The sequence below is a fragment of the Helianthus annuus genome, chromosome 13 (assembly GCF_002127325.2).
Source record: "Helianthus annuus cultivar XRQ/B chromosome 13, HanXRQr2.0-SUNRISE, whole genome shotgun sequence".
Taxonomy (NCBI): Eukaryota; Viridiplantae; Streptophyta; class Magnoliopsida; order Asterales; family Asteraceae; genus Helianthus; species Helianthus annuus.
Genome location: NC_035445.2, coordinates 101096852 through 101113848, shown reverse-complemented (window position 1 = coordinate 101113848; position 16997 = coordinate 101096852). Strand labels below are relative to the sequence as shown.

The following is a 16997-nucleotide window of genomic DNA, read 5'->3' as shown; positions in this document are numbered from 1 at the left end:
ACTTTCACAATCAAATCAACAACTTTCATTATTTTCGCTTGATTGTGTATTTGCAAAAACATCCCTCAACTTTTTTCACACATACAAAAGCATATAAAAATATCACTACTAACTAACTCATTATCACGAACAAAATATCACCGACGAATAGAATTGTTAATAATTATATCGATAATTACCAATGAGTCAATGACGGATTCGAAAATACCCAAAAAAAAAACAAAAAAAACAAAAAAAATATGATTTTTCATTAAGTACATACATATATGTGACGAAAATTAAGGATCAAATTTCGTTCAAGATTCTCGCACGTACTCCCAATAGCAAGATAGTTTAGTTTTTATTTGAGCATATTTTCAGCATATATTACAGAATTTGAGCAAGATAGTTTAGTTTTTTTTATGTGAACATATGCATGCATACCAAAAAAGTTGGATTCGAAATATTAGAAAATCCGTATCCAAAAAATTTTAAGAAGAATATGGGAGTTCAATATGGAGAACAAGAAAACATTTTTTTTTGCTATATTAGAGCATCACCAATGCAATGCAATCCAATTACTAGTCTAACCTTCCATCTCAACATGTCACATTAACTTTCAAACAATAATAAATAATAAAAATATTTATTTAAATTATATTAAATAAAATAAATAAAAAAACTGGATGATAAAAGATACAAAATTAAAAAAAATACAACAAATAAATTACACACAAAATTTAAAAAAAAAACATACAAACTTTAATAAAAAAACACACTAAAATGCAAATATAAAAACATACCACATTTAACAAGAAAAACACACATACCTACTAGATTTGCTCTTACTCTTTAAGCGACCAAAGGTACTCAAGAATTAACGTCCAAGTTAGACAGAGTTAGAGGCATAAGTAGTCAGATAGTTAACACTCATAAACCCAAGGCCATGATCTGAGGGATGGAGAGAGAGGGAGAGAGAATTGATACTCAAATGGTTAAAATGGGTAATTTCACTTTTTAAGGTTCAAATATTGAAAATTTGAGGTTTTGGCCCATTATAGCCACATCACCAAATTTGACATATATTTCAGTATCTGTGACTACCCCCACAATCTTCAAGACCGTATATTTTCATCATCCCAAAATGATCTCTGACTGATCCAACGTGTTTCCAAACACCCGTACTCGACACTGAAAACCAAACACACGATGTCCCAAAATTATGTACAGTGATACCCCTTAAAGTCAAACCAAAATTAACTCAACAGTAGATTATCAACGATTTAGCTTTGGGTGTGTATGTTATGCGACCCCAAGCGACTTTTTTCATGTTGCTATTCATGTAGTGACTTACTCTCTAGTCACTCGTAGTGACATATTTTATAACGTATGTTTTAGCCTGGCGAATTACGCATCTTTATATCTCCGACTTCTTATCGCACTCTATCTCTTAAATCTTATGCATGATCTCACTCCACCCACGGAGTTCGATCTCTTGTCGTCTTTAACTTCCCTTTTCAATGATAACTTACTTCCAAAACACCACCATCTCTCTTTATTCGATCAATAAATACGCTGAACATGTATCATTCATACCGATTCATGATATAATTTAAAACATTCATCATCATCATACTCAGTAAATCCCACTAATAGCAAAGCTAAGGTAGGGTCCGAGGAGGGTAAGATGTAGACAGCCTTTCCTCTACTCGTTAAGAATAGAGAGACTGCTTCCAGTGAGACCCCCGGCTCGATAGTAGTTTTGCATCAAGCCTTGGACATAAGGCACATAACACTCAACAATTAAGACAAATGCCGATTAGTGCATGTACTCCCTTGTCTTTCGGCTATCAACGCCACCACATGATGCATGATTATCCATCCCCCTCTTTTAACGTTATTTTTACGAAATTAGTAAAATAACGTTAAAATTAGTGCACTTTCACTTTTGCCCCCGAACACCCACATATATATTATATGCGTATACCGCCAGCAGGGCATATATATTTTAAAACATTCATGGGATATTATCGCATCAAAACTACGGTGGTTTTGTATCTTCTTGTGAATATTATATAAATCATGTTGGTACCAAGAAAAAAAGAATAAGGAATGAGCAGAAACCATGTCATATTATATTGTGACATTAACCTAACACCTAGACGTATATTGTCGGTTAACTAGTAATACTTTTTATGTACAATTTAATTGATATATAGTACTAGGTTAGAACCCCGTGTATTACACGGGCCGAATAAATGTAATTTTATATACTAAATAATAAAAAAGTTACATTTAAAAAAAACTCTGTGTATTGTACGGGTTGAATAAATTTAATTTTATATATTAAATAATAAAAAGTTATATCTTTATGAACTCCGTATATTGTACGGGTTAGATAAATGTAATTTTATATATCAAATAATAAAAAAGTTATATTTTTAAAAACCATGTGTATTACACAGATTAAATAAATGTAATTTTGTATACTAAATACTAAAAATGTCGTATCTTTAAAAAATCCGTGTATAATCGGATTGAATAAATCTACCAAATAATAAAAAAATTACATCCTTAAAAACCTCGTATATTACACGTGTTGAATTGATCTAAAAAGGAGTTATATCTTTAAAAACCATGTGTATTACACATATTAAATAAATATAATTTTGTATATTAAATACTAAAAACGTCATATATTTAAAAAACCCGTTTATAGTCGGGTTGAAAAATCTACCAATTAATACTGCAACAAAACGCAGTTTTCCAAAACTTGATTATTTGCGTTTAGAAAAGAATTTTCACTTGTTTAATTTTTTTAATATATATTTGTCAAACACTCAAATAACTGATTATCTGGTTATTGTGATATCAAGCAACATAATCAAATCCAAACAAGATCTTTCAACATCACGTTTTGTTACATTTAATTATCTGATTCTTATTATTCAAAACGCATAATCTATTTTCAAAACTCAACCCCAAACACCCTCATACACTTTTAAATAAATGGATTATTTGTGAAAGCAAATAATGCTCTTAGATATCAAATCATTAGAAGAATCATGATTCAAATACTAAATCACGGTCGTTGAAAAAAAACTTATTTACTCCTTTATTTATTTAAAACAATGACACAGTTTTGTATATCAATTTGAAGTACTTGAAGAGATCCAGTTTTGGGTAATGTGCTATTTCTAAGCCCACAAAACAATGTGATCTATTGGCCCAATAGATATAATAACATTAGTTATAACAAATCATATTGAATGTGTAATCACGTAATAGTTTTTATATTGAATGTGTAATCACATAAAGGTTTATGTAAAATGTGTAATCACGTAATGGGTAGGGCTGGCATATCGGGTCAACCCGATCTGTTAAGACACGAACACGAAACCTGTAAACACGAACACGACACGAAATCTTATCGTGTTTGATTTTCCAAACACGTACACGAACCTGTTAATAAACAGGTTACACGAAATGACCTGTTAAGACACGAAAATGTTACCAACATATCATACGACCTGTTAATACACGGGTGGAATAAATGTAATTTTATATACCAAATAATAGAAAAATACATCTTTAAAAACCTCGTTTATTACACGAGTTGAATAAATGTAATTTTATATACCAATAACAAAACAATATATCTTTAAAAATCTCGTTTATTACATGGGTTGAATAAATGTAATTTTATATATTAAATAATAAAAAAAGTTATATCTTTATGTACCTCGTGTATTGTATGGGTTGAGTAAATTTAATTTTATATATTCATCATCATCATAATCATACTCAGTAAATCCCACCAATAGCAAAGCTAAGGTAGGGCCTGAGAAGGGTAGATGTAGACAGCCTTACCTCTACCCTGTAGGAATAGAGAGGCTGCTTCCAATGAGACCCCCGACTCGATTGTAGTTTTGTATCAAGCCTTGGATCTAAGACACATAACACTCAAACAATCAGGACAGAGACCGATTGATGCATGTACCCCCGTGTCTTTCAGCCATCTATCATTTTTAACGTTATTTTCACGAAATTAGTAAAATAACGTTAAAGTTAGTACCATTTCACTTTTGCTAGCTTATGAAGAGTGTTGGATTTGAAATTAAATTATGCCTAAAATTTAGAGTTGATAGGATTTATATTAATTTAATTAATATTTTATAATTTTCATTAAATAATAATTATTTACAATTAAGAATGGTCTAAAATAATGACAAGTGTCCTTTTATTGGTTTCTTTTATTATATAGTATAAATTATATTTACCTAACAAAAATATAAAAATACACACAATCAAAAAGATTTATATTTCATATTTATTCACTTCATTAAATAAAAGTTATAACATGAGCTGCGTATTATCTTAATCTAGACCTAATAAACTTATCTTAATCTAGACCTAATAAACAATGAAGGGTCCAGACTTAATTTTTTAATGGACGATAGGGGTTCAACCGAACTATTAAAGAGGTGATCGGAATTTTTGCCTACAAAATAATCCAAAACTTTTAAGCCCCCACCCAACCGTTTAATTCTTACAAAAATTATAAAAATATATATTTTCTTTATGATTATACTAGGTTAGTTCCCCGTGTGTTACACGGGTTGAACAATTCAAACTATATACTATAGATATTTCCTGTAAATGCAAAACAAAGACAGAGACATTTACATACCATATTGACATAAATGAGTTAATATAAATGTAACCCATCAACTCGTACATGCTAATTAATGTCGTAGAGTTTGATAAGACGGCTCTAATGTCAGTTGAATGAGGTCAATCAGAGTCTATTTGATACCCTTTGTACGACTTCTTATTTTTTGAATCTTTGTATTTGATTCTAAACCTATTATTAATATTATTGATAATAATTTTAGTTATATATATCAATAATATATTTTATATATATATATCAATAATATATTTAGTCGAACGTATTAATATTATTATGAATTTCGAAACTTGTTTAGCTAGGATTTAAGATTCTATTGAAGTTTTAGTTTAACAATAGGTTATTGAAATAATAATGAGAATTTGTATTAGATTAGATTAAATATTATTATTATTTGTATTAGATTAGATTAAATATTATTATTAGTATTATTAAATAATTTTAATCAATTAAATGAGAGAATGACAAGTGTCCCAAAACATGTTTCTTTTATTATATAGTATAGATATTGGATAAATATAAAGAAGCTATCCCTATTTTTTTATAATAAAGTTTGTATTTTATTGGATAAAATACTTCTTGTTTGCATATCACAAGTGGGACAAGTTTAGGTAGGTTAACGACTTAAAATCGTTTTTAATTAAATAATCGCAGTAGATAGATATAGAGATGAGAGATGATGGGCACAAAATGTACTATGCACCAATAAATTAATAAACAAGAATAACTAATGTTAAAAATCCCATCACATGTAACTCAAAACAAATCAACTGATTGACGTTTAGACATATATTATTGTGATTTATTGACGTATATATAGTGCTAAGATTGAATTATGAAAATCTTGATTGATTTAAAGTTAAACCATTATGTTAAAATGGAAACCGAATATTATGTTGAGAACCAGATAATCACATATACACAATGTTTTAGGTGTTGTTTGTTTTTGCAGACAAAAACTGTATGCAGTCTGATTTCAGCTGATTTTATGTCTGCAACTGAAGATGTGGTCTGAAGGTTTGCAAGCTGAAAATATAATACTGTTTGTTTTATAAACTGGATATCGTCTGTATAACATAAAAAAAAAAACCATAATACTAGAACGTGTACCCAAGAAAAAAAATATTTTGTATATTTATATTACCTCTACCATAGTATAGTAACGGTTCATTTTACTAGTTTTTTTTAAATAATTATTTGATAGGGAAAAGTTCTATGCAGAACACTTCATATTGCGAGAACACGCAGAACAAAATGAAGCATATCCAAACACACCTTTAATTAGTTGTAAAGTAAAAAATGAAGAATGAATACATGAGGAATATACCTCTTGTGATTCAAAGATATCATTGTGGGTCCATAGTTGAAATGCAAGATAAGCAAAGTAAGCAAACAGCAAGACAACGGAACAAGCTATGGACAAATATAGTATTGCTTTAGCACTGTTTGACATGTCAGCAGCGGGATTTTGATCATTGTGTTTGGAGAAGGTGCCCCAGACTGTGGTGGTGGTGGTCGGCCGATACACAGATCGAATGGGGGGTGGTTTAGAGGGTGTGGATGTGTGGTGATCGGAGTTGGCTGGTACCATCGCCGGAGTCCCGCGACTCGATCTGAGGGAGAGAGGGGAATCGAGAGGTGGATGAGGGGAGTGTTGTGTCTGTGTATAAACCTTCATTTGTGTTAGGGTTTTTGTTTTGGTTCTTGTGAAGATATTTTAAGCAGGGGATCCATAGCTTATTTTTTAAGATGAAAAAAGCTGAGTTCAGATCTGTTTAAAGAAACAAAACAAACAGTCTTCAAGGCCTTATGTCTGCCCGCCTGCAGACATAGGCTCTTTGCAAACGTTTTAAGCAAAAACAAACAACACCTTAGTAAAATATGTAAAAAAAATGTTTGTCTGTCTAATATTTTCTTTATAATATATATAGGGTGGAGTTTTAGAGTGAACACTATGTATATGTGAGCTGATTGAACAAATCCTGACCATTGATTTACATTATCAAATCGTAAAATACAAGGGCTAAACAAGGGCGTTAAATCCTGGCCATTCTTTTACACTTATGTATTGATAAACAAGGGCTAGGATTAGTTCACTAGTATTCACAATCAAGAGGGTTGTTCACTAATGAACCTTACCATATATATATATATATAGCGGTTATCATACATTACCAATAATCCTACATTTCGTACTTGACAATTCTGACCGTCCGATAAGAGTGATTAGTGTGTCATTCATTCTAAACGATTAGCAAGGGCAAAGTTGTAATTGCTCTTCAAAAAGGTTAAAAGCGTAATTTACCTTCATTATATAACCGACATCATCATCTTCTCAAAATCAAAATACAAATTTAGAACCCAAAAATCTCGCTCTGATCGACGGAAAATTGGATAAAAGGTCAATGACGATTACGGCATTTGGAGGTAAACGAATAGATTTGTTAAAATTTTTCATCCTTTTACATCAATTTTAAAGACATTTGATTTACGATTGACGATACTGAGTGTGTGATTCATGGTGAAAAAAACTTAGCTACAAGGGAAAAAAGGAGCAAGAAACGAAACGATCCGGCGTTGATGGCGAACAACATACCAGGTTTTAACTAAATCCCCATTTTTAGGGCTTGATTTTTTAGCATTCGGTGTAGAACTTTTCAACTTGCGTTTAGTGAAATTGAGTTTGGAACCAGTGGTTGTTGTATTTTGATTTGGGCCAACAAGCGTTATTTTCAGATTGACCTGAACTAACAAGCGTTATTTTAAATTGGGGGTTTTTAACAAGCGTTAATTTAAATTGGGGGTTTTTTAGTTTTAGGTTAACTTGCGGTATTATTTGAGAACATGCATTATTTGTCAATGGGTGCATTCAAAACCATGTTCATCATGTTTATCCATTTGAAAATTGATATGCTCTGTATGATTAACCTTTTAAGAAAGATGGTGTTAATAAACAAGTCTGCTAATACCTACGGCAGTGGCTGTATTGTATGTGTATATTATCAGAAATCTTTATGCTTTGCGTGATTTTTATTTGATTTGTTTCCTATGAATGCAGAAGTTGCTAACGATGATGATGATTTTGAACCCCTAATTGAGCTGACGAAAAGACTCATGCCTCCAAAGTTAACTTAAGGATCAAAGAAAGTAACTGATGGGGATGATGATGATTTTGAACCACCTGTAGAAGATTTTAGAAAAAAAAGGGATAAAACACAAAAAAGAGGCCAAATAATAGAACTGATGACGATGATGATGATTTTCAGGAGCCTATAAATATAAAGAAGATGAGAGTGGGGAAACAAGATAAGGTTCGTGACACTACAAAGCCTACAAAGACAATTAAGGTACCGGAACCAATCAGGGTGGGACATAGACCATTCTATGCTTATCATCACGAAGCATTAAGTCTAAGGTGTAGTCCTTCTTCTTTCTTAGAAACAATAAGAAAGTTTACTCAAGCACAGATAGCCGATGTTAAAAGCATAGGATTTGGACCAGTTCTTGATATAAATGTTAATTACATATGCACCCATTTGGGATATTGGCTCGTACGAAACTATGACGAGCAAGATAGCACGCTAAACATCGGAAATCATAGGATAAAAATAACACGTGATTCAGTACATGATGTGTTTGGTATTCCGAAGGGGCCAAATCCGGTAATCGAAAAAAATAAGCCTCGGAAGGGTGCAATAGGACAAAAAAAATACTGCTACTGATGGGGTAGATACAACCATAGATGAGTTCAAAAACCAGTGGCCCGATAGGAACAGGATCACTCATGGATTGGTTGCAGACACAATGCATCTACAACCAAATGGTGGAAGGTTATTCAAGTTAAATTTTTTAGCGTACTCGAACACCTTATTTGTAGAGATTACAAAGTCAACCACAATGAAACAAAGTTTTTTGCTTGCAATTGACAAAGAGGAAGACATATTGAAACTGGACTGGTGTTCGTTTGTTTTAGAATCTCTTAAAAGAACTAGACAAGGTTGGAAAAAATTTGATTCACAATATAACAGACCTGTTGCTTTTCTGACGGTATGTTTTTCAAAACATCTTGATAATATCAAGTAGAAAAGTCGATTGCTACTAACATTTCAAAATTTTGATTTTCATGTCTATGCAGCTTCTATACGCCCACGAATACAACAAAAGGCGCCATTTTTTCAAGGAAGTTATCGAAATGCCTGTCATAAAGTATATGACAGGGATTATGGTTGACGACTTAGAAGAGCATATATGCAACAACGGGCCGCTAACAGATGTTGAAGATAATTTTGAAAATGATGAACAAAGGCATCTGATTGAAACCCAAACGCATGGGGATGCCCAAGCCCAACAGGTTCAACAGCAGGATCAACATCCGCCACAGGTTCAAGAGCATCCGGTAGCCCCAGACAACGATGAGCATGAGCAACAAGAGGCTGCGAAAACGTCAACAGAAGTCCTAAATAAGTATGCTCAACAGCCTTCGACATTATTGGAAGACCTTTTCCATGACAATATCCCAGTACACGAGGCTGCAGCAGTAGAAGGAAACACCGTTGGATTAGAAAAGACGGGTGACCCTATAACAGATGAGTTCACAATACCACCTGTTGATACGACAAAGGTCTACAAAAGGCGAAACGAGCGTGAAAAAGATCCAAACGACGAATGTTACATACCATCAAGTTGAACCTAGTTACGGGCATCGGGACCCAAATGCAAAAACTTATCGACTATTGTAGCACACTGATTCAGCTGACAGGGGTACCCTGTGACGCTGGTGCGCGTGAAACCTCGAAGAAAAATAAGAAGGTACACTATTTTGAAATAATCATGCACGATCCATAATGATATTTGACATAATAACGCTTGATTTATGTATAATAACTCTTGTTTTAAAAAGTGATAAAATAATGGCGCTACTTAAGATTAAAGAAAAGCTAATGTGAATATTGACATTTAAATCCTGTAGGTATTGTTGAAAAACATGGATCGTAACATAAATAAATACATTGCTCTTGTTACGAAAATGAACGAAATCGTTATTAACGCCAAGGAAAAGTATTTTTGGGATATAGAAATAATGAGAATGTGTAAAAGGTGGGATGATACAGTGAAGGATATCGTCTCAACGGCTGATCATAAAACTTGTGGTAGTGATGAAGTTCTTTTAAACATAGATGTAGAGGATGAAGCTAATATTCAACAGTTCGTAGGAGATAAAGATGCATCAGTACAAAAGGAAAACACCGAAAAGACAAAGACAAAAGGTAGACAACATTTTGTGTATTTTTTTCTAATATTTTTTTTTTCTAAAACACAGAAAAGACATGATGATAAAACGTTTATGTTTTCTTAAGGTTGTGACGATGATGAGATTGTGATTGAAGAAGATGGGGGCATTTCAGACACATGTCTGGCACAATTACAAACTGTAGAACCAGGTGTATACAGACACCCTGACCAGACGAGAGAAGGTAACAAATCTAATCATTACTACAGTAGTTAGTGCCTTCTTACTGATGAACTTTATCATACAAATAGTGATTAACGCTGAGACAGATGTGGTACAAGAAATAGATCAAGAGGTCAATTTAGCAGAGTCCAGTCAACAAAAAACACCAACGCAAAATACGGTAACCAACTCGATGTTGAATGAACTAGAAAACATAAACCCTGACGCTTATGGTGAAAAAAAGAAATCCGACACATCCGCTGAAGAAACAAATGATCAAGTAACGGATGCAGAAATGCAGTCGGTGGAGACGCTTTTAAAATTGGCTCCCATCCTACAAACAACTTCACCGGTCAGTACACAAAATACTACTACGGGTGTAAACAAAAAAATATTGAATGAAAAAGAAAAGGATGAAATAGTGAGGGCGCATATTAAAAAGTATAAGGCTATGAATGAAAAACGAATGATAGAATTAGGTGATGCATACCGATCACCTTACTGCAACAGAATAGTAAGCTTATATGAGCCACTCTTGGATCGTGACAAAACGATCATCTCATACTTCTTATCTCCGGTCAGTGATATTGGGTAAGTTCTACATTTTGTTTCTTTAAAACACTTAAAAAGATCCACTAATTGAATTGTTGGTAATATAAAACAGGTCAGTGATGTACAAGTCAGAAAGTGGGTTGGAAACCTTCAAAATAATTTTTGAAAGCTTCCACCCATCACAATTCATAGCTTCTAATGGAGTGGACGCTTTTGTAGATGTGTTAAACTATGAAGAGAAAAAAAGGGACAAAAAATCATCACCATACAGGCTGTTCTTGCCAAGTTCAATGATTGTAAGTTAATAACGCAAGTTATTTTTTTGAAACAACTAATAACGCATGTTCATTTTCAATTAATCACGCATGTTATCGAAAAATTACGCTTGTTTAAAAATATTCACACAAGTTGTGGGGTAATCTTGCACGTATGATCATTAGGTATTAATCACGCATGATATCATTTAATTACGCTTGTATATAGATATGTAGATACTATACTTACCGGATACATACAAATTTTTACAGCCTGAACCAATTTATGGGCCCGAGTACAATGACAATGCATGATTGAAAGTATTTGAATCAAACCTTGAAGATACACTGGATAAATATGGAGTGAAGAATATTGAAACAATGGATCTTATCTTCATTCCAGTTCTATTATCTCAACATTTCTTCTGTATATGCTTTCACTTAAAGAAGGGCGATATTGAGTTAATTGATAACTCTAGGATCAAACAAGCGTTTGGTAAGCGTTACCGTGGGCATCCCGAAATGCTGGTCAAACTGCAAAATTCAACTTTATAAACTATAATACATAGGTACTAATATAATTTTTTATCTGATTATAGCATAAATCTCTCATTCAATACCTTAAAAACAAGAAACGACAAAAAGAATGGATAAAAAATTAGAAACAGCAAGGATAATAAGGAAAGAAATGGATTAGAGGACTCTTGAAAATGGAGTTGATTGTGGTGTCTTCACTATGAGGCATATGGAGACATACAAAGGCAAAACACCATGGAATCCGGGGTTTGCCAACGAAGATAGAAAAGACGTTCAAGATTCACAACTTCGGTTCTTGAGGTATCGGTACCTTAGTAAGATTGTATTGTGGGAGTACAATCTTATAAGAAAACAAGTGTTTGAAGCAGCTAAGGAATTTGAGAAAAACTCGGCCAAAGTGGATATGTTGAAAGATCTAGATAAAAAAATCAGTAAACGATTGGATGAGTTCTTTAATCTTAAAAAAGTGTGAACAAAAATGTTATGTATTTAAAGTTTTTTGGTTACAGTGACATGTTCAACAATTTTTGTTTTACTAATGTTGTGTTTGTAATTTTTTTATTTAGAATTTTCTTGTTTTGATGTTTTTCTATACTATACTACGAGACGACATTAATAACAAAACACAACACCTATGATACGTTATCCAACAACAGGTGCAATACATAGAAAACCACTTAGATAAAACAAAAAAAACATGGTTAAACTACTCGAAAACATACACCAAACACACATGCTTAGACAACTTCAAAAAAAGGACTCTAAAAACTTGATCTTAGTGTCCATAGAGCATCTTAAAACGGCTAATGCATCCGAAAGCACTTTTAGCTGTTTCTCATCGCGCTCTCCTAGATCAACCATGAACATCATAGCTACCTCTTGGACACTAGACTCTTTCATTCCGGACAGCAAATTGAATATTTCTTCTCTCCTCTTCATGTTCTCTCTTACCCTAGAAACGTTAGTCTCCAACAAGTCTTTACAAGACCTGTCTTCAGCAATTTGTTCCTGGATCCTCTTTTTGAGGTAAACACTCATACCAGATGATGGAGAAGATCCAGTAGATGAATGAATTGAGAGAATCTGACATCTTTGAAGGTAATATTGAAATGGTGTTTCAATGAAATATAAAATAAAATACCAAGAAGATGACATCTATAATTATTAAGCATGCCAATTATTGGATCAGAATACACTGTTGATGTTTTTTGGAATTTTGTTAGTCCAGTACAGATATTTATAAAAAGTACACATGTTAGAAAATTATTGAAGTTCAAAAATAACGCACGTATTGTACATAAGACAAAAAATCACGCACGTTATAATAAATGAAATTGGATATTCTAAACAAAAAATTACATGAAACAAGTAAAGTGAATTCAAGTAATATGGATGTTTTGTTAACAACATTAAAAAAACATGCTATTTGTAATAAAATATAATAATCCTAAAATTAATGATATCTACAAATAGCATTCCAAAACTACCTGAGAGTAATTATGCTACATATTTAATTTTACTGAACAATTGTCACCCAACTACCCTATTAAAAGAATATCTTCATAAATATTTGATAACCCCCGTTGGACTTTTGAGAAAAAAACCTACCCTTAGTAAGTTACAGGAATATTGTCTGATAAAAACAAATTGCTGCTTGTCAATAATTACGCATTTAGAAAAAATCACGCATGTGATACATAATCACGCATGTTTTAAGAAAATGCAAAATGCATATTCTACCAAAAAAAAAAAAAAGAACCTTGTACATTGAATGAGTGAATTTAAGAAAGTTGGATATTTTGTTAATAGTAAGCAACTTGCAACTTGTTTTTAAATTAAACTCTTCATACATATTATATACCCCCCATTCCATTTTTGGCAAAAAATAAGAAGCCTAACTAAGTAGAGCAATGTCGACTGAGCCAGGAAACAAAGCCATCAAGGAGCTCCTCTCAAGCCGCAGTTTGACAGAGCTTGCATCTGATGTAAACCCTACTAGCAGTATTTTTGATGTGCAGAGGAAGGTCTTAGAACAGCAGAAGAAGAACCAACAAGTCTGGGGAAAACAACTACAGGAACCGAAATCTTCGTTGAGGGACCGGCATAAACCTCATGTTGGATCAGTCATCTGCTGATCACTTGGTTTACTCGTATCTGAAAGATGCAATGAAGACGGTGCAAGAGAAGATGGAAATAAGTGACAAGGAGCTTGGGAAGATATTCACATCGAACTAGGTGGTATGACTGATTAATCAACGTTTTTTGTTGATTTTTGGGGATGTTATAATGTTGGTATTTTGAAAACTTAAAACTATGGCTTACTTTTAGCATGTTTTGGTACATTTTCAGGCATCTATGTATGGTCTTTTGGCGTTATTATATGAAAAAGCAATGTTAAATATTATCACGCGTGTATAAAAAATTATGGAATATTATCACGCATGTTTAAAAAGGAAGTTTACATCAGACGCTAGTTATGAAAAAAAAAATATGTGTTTGGGTATGATTTTGCTTGAAATAGCTGTGGACAGGGGATACTTGAAATATTATCTCGCATGTTTAAACAAAAATGAAAAATTATCACGCTGGTTATGAAAAAAAAATATGTGTTTGGGTATCAATTTGCTTGAAATAGCTGTGAACAAGAAATACTTAAAAATGAGATATTATCACGCATGTTTAAACTTTCTTGGAACAATTATCACACATGTTTAAAAAGACAGTTGAGATAGCTATGAACAAGGAATACTTAAAAAGGCATTTGAGATATTATCACGCATTTTAAAATGTCAAAATCACAGATAACATAAAGTTGTTTCTTATAAAAGGCATGAAAAAACCAATGTTTGTATGCAATTGTGGGTCAAAAATTACTCGTCGTCTAGCTCTTCCCATTCAGAATCACTATCATCTGCTTCGTCAACCTCCTCATACTCCTCATCTCCCTCACCGGTTTCTGTCTCCTCGTCCTCTTCGTCTACTAAACCATGATCAGTCTGTAACTGAATTACTCTTCTTTTCTTCCCTTTCTTATCGGCAACACTAGCTTGCCCTTTAAAACCCCGCAAGTTCGGATATCATGACCTTTGGTATTGCAAACACTGCATGTCTGACTTCTCTTGCCTTTTAGACTAATAATCTTTTCTTTTTTTGATTTAATTCGCTTATGTGAACCACGTCCTTTGTTTCTAATACCTGTTGGCACACGGACTGTAGGTGGAACATCAGTGTTCGGTTTCTCATAATCGATTAACCTTGAATATCTATCAAACTTAGGGTCGATGGGCTTAGTTATGCGAAGTTCATCAACCATTTCTTTCATCTCCCTCATCCGATCCCTAACTATAACTAGATGATCAAAATCTCTCATCAAGTTACCAATAAGATACTCTCCGGTCTGCATTATCTCATACACAACCTCTTTAGCCTTTTTATGGCCATCATTATTATCAACACTTAAATCAAATGTGTTATTTAGATCATTCGGTACCACGTCTTTGCTCCATCTTCTCATAACGTACTTGTTAGGAATTTCTTTAACTTTGAACATCTTGAACACAAAGTATATATGTTTGCACAACAATCCATATTGTTCAAACCTGCGACAACTACATGATGCAATTACATCCTCCCCCTTCTTGAAACAAACCTAAACAAAAAAAATTGAAAATTAAAAATCAAGGAAAAACGCACGTTGTTATGTAATAACGCATGTTAGCTGGTATAGATAGTGTTACCTCTAATAAGCCGTCACCGTGGGCTTTCCAGTCCTTCATACTTATCTTCAAGAAAGGTTCCTCGATTTTAGTCTCCATAGGAAGGCACTCAGACAGTGTTCCATATAACTCTGCCTGTTGATCAGTAAAAATGGACCTGGTGTAAATTTTCATAGCATCATCCTCTAAGGTAGTTTGAGAGCAGTTATTTGGGGTTGTATTTCTAGAAATATGGTCATTTTTCCAATGGTTGAATCTTTGCACATCCATTGCACCATCAAAATGGTTAAAAAACTCAACAAGGGTAAGTTGAGAATTCGCCACCTGACAGAAAAAATGGTTTTCGCTCTCTGATCTGGAGGTGGTCCGCATGAGCCCAGACATAGGCTCATGACGATAGAAAGCTGGAATCCACGAAGATCTCATGCCAAACATATCGTCAATCCATTTATTCTCGGTTAGACCGAATTCAATCATTATCAGTTTCCATTCTCTCTCAAACGTTTCTGGCGTGATCGAATCAGTCCATACAATGTCACACATACGTCTTTTAAAGTCTTCGTTGTTACACAACTCATGTCCCACCTATTAAAACAAAGGATTGGAATGAACAAAAATCAGAAATATTTATAATTATTCACGCTTTTTGTAAAAAAAATGAGTGTAGGAAATAATAACGCATGATGAGCTTTTTGAACAAGTGCATATAAAAATCAGAAATCTTTATAGTTATTATGTCGGCCATAATAGTAATAACGCATGTTGTAGTTGTGACTAACCTTATCGGCAACTTTCTTCATTATGTGCCACATACATAATCTGTGCCTACTCTTATCGAACACTGCCTCGATAGCTTGTTTCATCGCCGGGTCCTGATCAGTGACGACCACCTTCGGCTGCTTACCAAATGAGTCCAAAAATGATTGTAACAGCCACTTGTATGATTCAGTGCTTTCGGATGCTAGCAACCTGACTCCAAGCGTCACATTTCGACAGTGGTTATTAATACCAGTAAAGGGTACAAACAGCATTTTATACCTTCAAAATGATGAAATAAAATGAATAAAAAAACAACAAAATTATAAAAAAAATAACAGATAAAACATTACAAAGACTTACTTGTTGGTTTTGAATGTAGCATCAAACGATATGACATCTCCAAACTCGGCATAGTTACGCTTGCACAAACCATCGGCCCAAAACAAGCCAGTTAATCGTTTGTTTTCATCGACTGAATGTACAAATGAACAATCAACCATAAACTGCTTTTTATCGTTCAACCTATTGATAACCATATCTGCATCATACTCTCCTATGTAGCTATGTATCCTAGAACTAAAATTCTTGCAGTCGTCTTTAGTTGCGCCAACATTTTCAAAACCTCCGTATCTTTGTCTCATTATATTGAAGGCTTTCACTGGCCCAAGATTCAATGTACCAAGCTCCCATATCATCTCTTCTTATGTTTCGGACAAATGCCTATAAGGCGGTAATAAATGCATATCTTTGGGGCACACGAATGAATGATTATGCGATTCAACAAACTTATCATCCTTATACAACACCCCATCGGTCGAAGAAAGCTTAATTTGTGCTTTACACCCGGTTCGAATAGTCGGTCTGTTCCTACTTTTATATGGCTTAGACAACTTCGAATAAGGATCATCAAATGCCTGTGGTTTATGCCCCTCCTTTGAACACACAAAGTATTTAGTCTTGATAATACCACTACTGTGATGTTCACCTCCTTTACGAGCAGAGAATCCTGCCTTCTTAGCATATATCTGATAAAAAACATATGCTTGCTCTATGGAAGT

At 33.4% G+C, this 16997-nt stretch overlaps 1 protein-coding gene and 1 long non-coding RNA gene across 2 annotated transcripts; one reads left to right on the top strand and one right to left on the bottom strand.

Annotated features, from left to right (window-relative positions):
* Positions 1–10650: 10650 nt before the first annotated feature.
* LOC110903057 lies at positions 10651–11967 on the top strand. The gene is made up of 4 exons (XR_002571633.2): positions 10651–10712; positions 10786–10969; positions 11201–11423; positions 11527–11967. It is a non-coding gene; the product is annotated as an uncharacterized LOC110903057 (long non-coding RNA).
* A 2367-nt stretch (positions 11968–14334) lies between these two features.
* On the bottom strand, positions 14335–16634 carry LOC110901408 (protein FAR1-RELATED SEQUENCE 5-like). The gene is made up of 5 exons (XM_022148239.1): positions 16300–16634; positions 15960–16218; positions 15202–15765; positions 14660–15113; positions 14335–14516 (listed from the first exon to the last, which is right to left on the bottom strand). Exons 1-5 carry the CDS (start codon positions 16632–16634, stop codon positions 14335–14337), a joined length of 1794 nt encoding a protein of 597 aa, XP_022003931.1.
* Positions 16635–16997: the final 363 nt, after the last annotated feature.

Coding starts and splice junctions, on each gene's coding strand:
- LOC110901408 (XM_022148239.1), bottom strand. CDS start 16,634: ATGATATGGGAGCTTGGTACATTGAATCTTGGGCCAGTGAAAGCCTTC. Junction 16,219..16,299: donor GCTACATTCAAAACCAACAA/GTAAGTCTTTGT, acceptor ATCATTTTGAAG/GTATAAAATGCTGTTTGTAC. Junction 14,517..14,659: donor TACAGTCCGTGTGCCAACAG/GTATTAGAAACA, acceptor GGGGTTTTAAAG/GGCAAGCTAGTGTTGCCGAT.